The 9,601-nt window shown below is 43.0% G+C and overlaps 1 protein-coding gene across 1 annotated transcript; it reads right to left on the reverse strand.

The window, feature by feature from the left end:
• Nucleotides 1-2,508: 2,508 nt before the first annotated feature.
• On the reverse strand, nucleotides 2,509-2,973 carry LOC309388043 (small ribosomal subunit protein bS18m-like). The gene is given in 2 exon segments (XM_081945017.1): nucleotides 2,509-2,668; nucleotides 2,672-2,973. Coding segments are annotated over 2 exon segments (288 nt in total). The 5' UTR covers nucleotides 2,858-2,973; the 3' UTR covers nucleotides 2,509-2,566.
• Between the last annotated feature and the right edge of the window lie 6,628 nt (nucleotides 2,974-9,601).

Below are 9,601 nucleotides of genomic sequence, written 5' to 3' on the forward strand. Positions count from 1 at the left end.
TTTATTTATTTATTTATTTATTTATTTATTTATTTATTTATTTATTTATTTATTATTCACATTTATAGACCGCCCCCTCTCCCGAAAGGGACTCGGGGCGGTGTACAGTCATTAAAATGCGATTATAAAATACATACATAAAACAGTTAAATAATTAAATACGTAGGTGAAGGAGGTTGTAAGACTGTATATAGAATAATAAATATAGTACATTAAAAGCTTATTAAAACCCCAAACCCAATTAAAATGAATAAATCCCCGGGAGGTAAAACTAAGAAAGTGCCAGGCCAGCTGATTGAAATAGGTGAGTCTTTAACTTTTGCCGGAAGGAACGGAGGTCGGTGGTAGTTCGAATGTCTGGGGGGAGGTCATTCCAGAGGGTTGGGCCCATCACAGAGAAGGATCTACTCCTAGGTGTCGCCCGCTGGCATTGCCTAGCAGACGGCACCAGGAGGAGCCCCTCCCTGTGTGAGCGGATAGGTCGCAGGGACGTGTGTGGTAGGATGCGATCCTGCAGATACCTAGGTCCTATGCCATGGAGCGCTTTAAAGATGGTAATCAATACCTTGAAACGCACCCGAAAGGCCACAGGTAGCCAGTGCAGCTCGCGCAGGAGAGGTGTTATGTGGGAGTAATGAGTACTTCCCATAATAACCCGCGCGGCTGCGTTCTGAACTAGCTGCAGTCTCCGGATGCGTCCCAAGGGAAGCCCCATGTAGAGAGCATTGCAGTAGTCCAGGCGAGACGTCACCAGCGCATGAGTGACCGTGCGCAGGGCACTCCGGTCCAGTAGGGGGCGCAATTGGCGCACCAGGCGAACCTGGTGGAACGCCCCCCTTGCCACGGCTGCCACATGGTCCTCCATTGACAGCCGGGCATCGAGGAGGACGCCCAAATTGCGCACCCGCTCCACAGGGGACAGCTGTTCGCCCCCTATGGCCAGCGATGGGGTCAGCTGGCTGAACCGAGGCGCCGGTACCCACAGCCACTCAGTCTTGGAGGGGTTGAGTTTGAGTCTGTTGTCCCCCATCCAGACCCCGACGGCTTCCAAACACCGGGACATCACTTCGACAGCCTCGTTGGGGTGGTTTGGGGTTGAAATATACAGCTGAGTATCATCAGCGTAAAGATGGTACTCAACCCCAAAACCACGGATGATCTCGCCCAGCGGCTTCACATATGCGTTGAACAGGAGAGGCGAGAGGACCGACCCCTGCGGCACCCCACAAGTGAGTGGCCTCAGGGACGACCTCTGCCCCCCTGTCAACACACATTGCTTCCGGTCGGAGAGGTAGGAGCCGAACCACCGCAGAACGGTGCCTCCGACTCCCATCCCCTCCAACCGGCGCAATAGGATACCATGGTCGATGGTATCAAAAGCCGCCGAGAGGTCTAATAGGACCAGGATAGAGGAACAACCCCTATCTCTGGCCCTCCAGAGATCATCAACCAACGCGACCAAGGCTGTCTCAGTGCTGTGCCCGGGTCGGAAGCCGGACTGGCGTGGGTCTAGATAGTCGGATTCGTCTAGGTGTTGTGGAAATTGTTGCGCCACCACATTCTCAACAACCTTTGCCAAAAAGGGGAGGTTGGAGACTGGACGATAATTAGCTAGCTCCATTGGGTCGAGCGAAGGTCTCTTGAGCAAGGGTCTCACCACCGCCTCTTTCAAGGCGGTAGGTAAGTATCCCTCACCCAATGAGGCGTTCACCAGGCCCAGGAGCCAGCCTCGTGTCACCTCCCAGGCTGCCAGTACCAGCCAGGAGGGGCACGGGTCCGTTAAACATGTGGTAGGTCGCAGCCGTCCACGCAATCTGTCCAAATCCTCGGGGGCAACAGAGTCAAACTCCTCCCAGAATGGTCTCTCAAGACTCGCTGTTGGCAGCTCGTCTGGTCCACTACATGGAATTAAACACTATAATCCAACTTCTGTGTGTGTGTGTGTGTGTGTGTGTGTGTTTGAGAGGGGGGAGGGGGGAGAGAGGGAGGAAGGAGGGGAAGGTAAAAGAAAAAGAAAAAGAAGGAAGAAAACTTATTTAAATCGGAACTGAGCATGGCTGGCTGTGGAATTCTGGGAGTTGAAGTCCACAAGTCTAAAAAAATTGCTGCCTCACTAGCCATAAACTTCACCGCACGTCACTGCAGTGTACATAAGGAGAATAAAATACATTCATCAAGAATCATAAGATACAACACTTAGTGATAGTCAGGGTTACTAATAAGCTATCAAATCGTACTAGGAAACAAATAAAAACAATATAAATTGAAAGATACAAGCAGCATAGTTATAGTCATAAGTGTGGAGAGATAGATACTAGGAAAGAAGAGAAGAATAATAGCAATACAGTCTTAGTAAATTATCAACAGTGTTGTAGGGATTAGTTGTTAAGCAGAGTGATGGCATTCGGGGGGAAACTGTCCTTGTGTCTAGTTGTTCTAGTGTGCAGTGCCCTAGAGGATTCCAGAGGTCCTCCTCCTCCTCCTTCTTTTTTTTGACGTATTGATAGTTCATTTATTAACATTATAATACTAAACAGTCTAATTGCAAAAATGGGCTAGGCATAATTCATACAATTTGTTCCGGATATTTAATATTACAAATTTTGGTGTCGTTGTGAAACTTTGGGTCCTTATGCATAACCGACATAAATCCCGTGCATTGGGCTCTTTAAATAGCCTTTGACATTTCTTTTTGTTTCTTTGCACATAAATCTGTTATATGATGACCAAGTATGTGACCAGTGTATGGAGAAATAAACTGTGATAAAAGCTGTATATTCTTGTAGCCAACGGTTACACCACATAAGACACACTTTTTAAGAGGCTCCTTATAGGGGTTTTCCATTGCAACAGGCATATCTGCTTGATTGGATTCCTGTTCATTCTATGAATTACTCTCCCGTTTCCCTGATCTACCCGGGCCAGGCGCACCGATTCCGTTTCTTACAGTGGCAAAGAGATAATAAATTCTCCCCGAAAGGTCCTCCTTCTGTCTGCTAACGAGGATAGTAGTGGGCTTTCCAATGAGATACACAGTTGGTAAAAGACAGAGCAGGAGTGGGGTGAGAATGAAAGAACAGCTATTGCCATTACATGTAATCCTTGACTTACAACCATTTATTTAATGACTGTTCAAGATTACAACAGCACTGAAAAATGTGACTCATGACCCTTTTCCAAAGTTACAACCTTTGCAGCATCTCCAGGATCATATGATCAAACTCTAGATATTTGGCAACTGCTTTGTATTTATGACCTTTGCTGTGTCCCAGACTCATGTGATCACCTTTTGCAACCATCTCACGAGCAAAGTCAATGGGGAAGCTTCAGTTTCACTGAAGAATTGGGTTGCTAACGTATCCACTGCAGTGATTCACTTAAGAACTGTGGCAAGAATAGTCGTAAAATGGGGCAAAACTCACTTAACAAATGTCTTGCTTAGCAACAGAAATTTTGGACTCAGTTGTAGCCGTAAGTCAAGGACTACCTGTATTTAATGGATATTTGATGCCTTAGTGTATTGGTTATCACTCCCACTCTCCATGGCATCGTTGCTATTAATGCTTGTGTTAGCAGTAAAGCATGATTAAACCGGACCATCTTGCCAAATTCTCCTTAAAGCCTGAAAGCATTATTGTTTACCATATAGGAAAGAAAAATTTGGAGTTTTTTGATAATAGGTAAAGGTGAAGGTTCCCCTTGCGCATAAGTGCTAGTCATTCCTGACTCTACGGGGTGGTGCTCATCTCCGTTTCAAAGCCGAAGAGCCAGCACTGTCCGAAGATGTCTCCGTGGTCATGTGGCCAGCATGACTAAATGCCCAATGCGCACGGAACACTGTTAGTTTCCCATCAAAGGTGGTTCCTATCTTTCTACTTGCATGTTTACGTGCTTTCAAACTGCTAGGTTGGCAGAAGCTGGGACAAATAATGGGAGCTCACTCCATTGCGTGGCAATAGGGATTCGAACCACCGAATTGCCGACCTTTCTGACTGACAAGTTCGCATCTTAGCCACTGAGCCACTGCTTCCATACATAGATGTAAGAATGACACCAGGGAGAGGGAGCAGTGAGAATGTAGATTCAACATCGTCACAAATTCCAGTCATAGCCAACAAAAGGATCTCTCTCTCTCTCTCTCTCTCTCTCTCTCTCTCTCTCTCTCTCTCTCTCTCTCTCTCTCTCTCTCTCTCTCTCTCTCTCTCTCTCTCGTCTTGTGGGAAAGTGGAAACTTGATGTAAATCTTCTATATGATCTCTGAAATGCTACAGTATGTCTGTCTCCAGCGTCAGCAACCCTAAGAAAATGAAAGAACATAAAGGATGGGGAAAACATTTTACAAGGCCTGCTGGTGAGAAGTAAGCTGAAGTCATTTAGTCATCTTGGGTAGCAAGACATTTGTTTGTTTGTTTGTTTGTTTGTTTTAGTTTGTCAAACATGTAAAAGATAACAGGTATAAGTATAAACATAAGTATGAAGACAGTGAATGGGTACGAATAAATGGGGACAGTAGGACAGGGACGGTAGGCACAATGGTTTGCTTATGCACGCCCCTTACAGACCTCTTAGGAATGGGGTGAGGTCAAGAGTAGACAGTTTAAGGTTAAAGTTATGGGGGTTTGAGGATGTAACAACAGAGTCAGGCAATGTATTCCAAGCATTGACCATTCTGTCTCCATCTGGAATCTAACAAGAAGTAATGTTACTAATTCCTCTACTCACATGGGGCTTTCTTCATTTCTCCTTTGACTTGCCAATAGTTGTTCCATTTTGCCAGGAAAAAGAACTGAATAACCAATTAATAAATAGATGATTGGAGCTAATTCCTGGATTCAAGACTTGGAGATAATCCATTCCCTTCCTCTTTCTCTTTTGACTTTCTGACTCCTTCAAATAACATGGCACTAATCACTAGAACTAAAGCAGAAGTTGGCAACCATTAAAATTATGGGGGTTTGGGGCAGAGGTGACATTCAGCAGGTTCTGACAGGATCTGGAGACCGGTAGCAGAAATGTTGAGTAGTTTGAAGAACCGGCAAATACCACCTCTGGCTGGCCCCAGAGTGGGCTGGGAATGGAGATTTTGCAATATCCTTCCTCCTGGAGTGGGGAGGGAATGGGGATTTTGCACTATCCTTCCCCTGCCACACCCACCAAGCCACACCCACATAACCGGTAAAAAAAAAAATTGAATTTCACCACTAGTTTGGGCATGTAACAACAGAGTCAGGTAGTGCCTTCCAGGCATTGACCACTCTGTTGCTGAAGTCGTATTTTCTGCAATCGAGTTTGGAGCAGTTTACCTTGAGTTTGTATCTGCTGTGTGCTCGTGTATTATTATGGTTGAAGCTGAAGTTGAAGGAGCTGATGTTACAACCAGGATCAGGAAGGCCCTCGACAAAGACCTATAAATTGCAGGATATATGCTGGTTTGTGAAAAGGAGGAGGTGGGCAGCTGAAATACCCAGTGGTGGATGGGACTCCTCTGAAGGAAAATTTGCAGTGATGTGAAGAAGTACTGTCTCTAATCACTGAGACCTCATGTTTCAGATAAGTGGTGTCTTGGATAATAGGTTTGAGGTCAGCTCCTATAAAGATGGGGCTGAATTGCTCCATAACTCTAGAAATTAGTTTGAGCAATCTTTGCCAGAAAATATGCCTCGTCAATAGCACGAGCGATGAGGTCATAGCTTCCTTGTTCGCCAAAGCAGTACAAAGGTGCCTTCTAGGAATAGATATCTTCATAGCTCCTTTCGAGCATCTGTGTTTTGTACCGATCAGGTAGTTTCGGTTCTCAAAGGCTAATGATTATTATCTCTTTCAGAAACCAGACAACTTATTCATTCCGGTGCCGAAGTTAAAAGAGAAGAGGAAAGAAAAATCTCTGAGGAAGTCCTATATTGTGACCGCATTGAATTCAAACAATGGAAGGAGCTAAGTAGGTAATGCGATACACAGGGACACACAAACGAAAACCATTCACAGATCAGAGCAGAGATTGCTGCCCTAAACATTGCAAAAAAGGAAGCAATCACTGGTCCTGACTTCAACATCCTATGGTAAGAAGAAACATTTCTGTAGACGCAGAAATGTTTGTGTTAGTCCGAGTACAGAAAAGGATGTCGAATTCATCAAAGGGAAATACAAATATATGAGAGCTTTCCTTCAGCCAACTTATCTTGGTGAAAAATATTGGGTAGAGCTGAGCCAATATTTCTCAGAAGCCATTTCTGCTTTGGGAGAATATCTATGGCGATTGTCAGTCATCCAGGTCACGGTCGTCCCAAAGGTGCTTTTTCAAGAGGCAACTGGACTTTCTGTTTTTTCTTTATATATGTATGTATGTATGTATGTATGTATGTATGTATGTATGTATGTATGTATGTGTGTTACAACCCCTGGTATGCCTAAATATGGGAGGGAGCTCACTACTCCCTCTTTCTGTCATTCGGCTCATCACAGAAGACCATCCAGGCAGAAAACCATATTTTTTATTTTTAATGTTGCCTTTTTATATTTGTGTTGTATTTGTGCTGATAAATAAATAAAGGGAGACTAGTATAGATCCATTTCAAGCTATTTAGCTCTCATCAGCTAGGTTCGAATCCCAGTAAGGGTATGGCTAGCTGATGAGAGCTAAATAGCTTGAAATGGATCTATACTAGTCTCCCTTTATTTATTTATCAGCACAAATACAACACACACACACACACACACACACACACACACACATATATATATATAAATATATAAATAAATAAAGGGAGACTAGGATAGATCTATTTCGAGCTAATTAGCTCTCATCAGCTAGCCATACCCTTACTGGGATTAGAACCCGGGCTGTATATATCTTAGGCAGGAGTCTTAACCACTAAGCCACGGGTTCTCTTCCTTATCAGTTGAGCCAGGGAAATAGGTATGTATTTATATTTAGTCATACCAGGGGTTGTAACATAAATACACACACACACACACACACACACACACACACACACACACACACATATATATTCAAAACAAACACAACATATAAAATCTTTCTTTTTTGCATACTGTAGAAAGTGTATCAGTTGGTTACAAAAGGCTTTCATGCATCTCTTCCACAGTCAACAAACATAATTCATATTAACTCAAGTATTTTAACTCAGATAATTATACATGTTACCATCATCATACCTCCATTTTCATTTGACTATAATTGTTTAAACGTCCTTCATCATAAAATATATCAAAATGTAATACATAAACACATACTGGCATTTCATTTACTATTTTTAAAATCCTCCAATAACACTGAATCTTTTTGTCCTATTCTAGCTAAACATCCATAATATTCAATAACAAAATTTTCTAATCCTTCTTTCCAAATCATTATTTGCAATTGACATCCAATTTCCTTATGTTGTACCCACACCCATGTATACCTTATTATCATTATCCCTCCTTTATTTAACTATATCGTATATCATTACATTTTCCCCCTAATATTCAATGGACTTTCTGTTTTTTCTTTGAAGATATTTCACTTCTCGCCCAAGAAGCTTCTTCAGCTAGGTGAAGACCATAGATGACACTGGATGAGGCCATGGTTTCCTTTGATGTGACTTCTCTCTTCACCTGCATTCCAACTCCCTAAGCTGTCATGGTAATGAAAAAACTGAAAAACAACTGGCTCAGGGGTGTGGCAGGCCTGAATCACTGACGGTTCCAGTGACCCAGGCCACCAAACTACTACCGGTTCGGCCAAACTGGTCCGAACCAGTAGGAACCCAACACTGTGACAGAACCAATCTCAGCCCAGACCACATGTATGCCATGCTGGACCTCTGTTTGACCACTACTATTTTAAATACAATGAAGGTTTCTACAGACAAAACCGCAGCTGAGACATGGGCTCACATGTGGCTCTCATGGTGGTCAATCTCCACATGGAGATAGAAACCAAAGCCCTAGACTCCTTCACAGATATCCCACCCGCTCAATGGTATAGATATATGGACGATACCTGGGTCGAGATCAAAACACAGGAATTGGAAGCGTTCACCAAACATATCAAAATCCAGAGCTGAAGAAGCGTTTGTATGTTTGTGTGTATATGTGCGTGTGTGTAAAAAGGACATGGCTGCCATTTTCTCTTTGCATTCCCGAGGGTGCAAAATGGTAACCAAACCACAATTGCTGTTGACACCACTTGTACATGGCAGCAAAATATAATGCAGCAAATTTTAAGAAAGCAAATAAACTGCAAAAGTTCATTTAGTGATCATTCAAAGTTACAACGGCACTGGAAAAAGTGACATGACCCACGTTACAATCATTTTGGCTTCTTCTTAGTCACGTGATCAAAATTTTGGATGCTTGGCAACTGGTTTACATTTATGATGGTTAAATGTCCAGGGGTCATGTGATCCCCTTTTGCGACCTTCTGACAAGTAAAGTCAACGGAGAAGCCAGATTCACTTAACAACTGTGGCAAGAATGGTTGTAAAATGGAGCAAAGCTCACTTAACAAATGTTTCACTTAGCAACAGAAATTTTGGGCTCAGTTGTAGTCGTAAGTTAAGGACTACCTGTATGCTACTGGTATAGATGAGCTTTACTATTCTTAAAGGAATTTCGTTTCCCTTAAATGAAAAGCTTTGTTTTTAATGCTCACAGACAGGATGATTTTGATATACCAGCACACATAACTCTAGATAGTTTTGTCTCTCCAAGTCTGTAATATCCTGCAGTTAGTCAATTTGCTATGAAAGATCTAGTTAAATTTGGAATTCGGCTCCACGGTCAACCCTGGTACACATATTTTAGTGGACCAAGCATCTGTTGTATACCTCAAAACTTTTTTCTGTACAGTTTATTTTTTTTAATGAAATTATATCCGACGGCACGTTTTAAAAGATTTACCATATGTACATTTGAAGCGAAACTTCAAGCTTGTATTAGCATGGCTTGTAGAGGGAATTCTGACCACTTCAAACATGATGCCAACCTGGATTGGACCAGTGGTGGGATTCAAAAATTTTTACTACCAGTTCTGTGGGCGTGGCTTGGTGGGCATGGCAGGGGAAGGATACTGTAAAATCCTCATTCCCTCCCTACTCCTGGGGAAGGTTATTGCAAAATCCCCATTCCCTACCGATCAGCTGGGACTCGTGAGGCAGAGAATAGAAGGGGGTGGGTGGGGCCAGTCAGAGGTGGTATTTACAGGTTCTCCGAAGTACTCAAAATTTCTGCTACTGGTTCTCCAGAACTGGTCAGAACCTACTGAATACCACCTCTGGATTGGACTCTCCTAGGCCAATTGGGTTTAATATTTTTTAAAAGATGATATTATCTAACAATAGTACACAATTTCACGGTTTATTTATCCATTCATTATATTTCTTACTCTCCCCCCATTCAGCCATTAAAATCACTTGAAAGAATAACAGCTTCCACAATAATCCTCAAGGTATCAATACACTGAAGAGTGCAATAGAAAACTCTCAGTCCTTTCAAAGGCTCTTTGGGATGGATCTCTTATTTCGGATTTTACTTACACCCAGTGCTGGGGAACAGATACAGTATCTTGGGTGTAATGTGATGAATGGCCCTGCTGGAC

Source organism: Natrix helvetica (assembly GCF_964273705.1).
Source record: "Natrix helvetica genome assembly, chromosome: 2".
NCBI lineage: Eukaryota > Metazoa > Chordata > Lepidosauria > Squamata > Natricidae > Natrix > Natrix helvetica.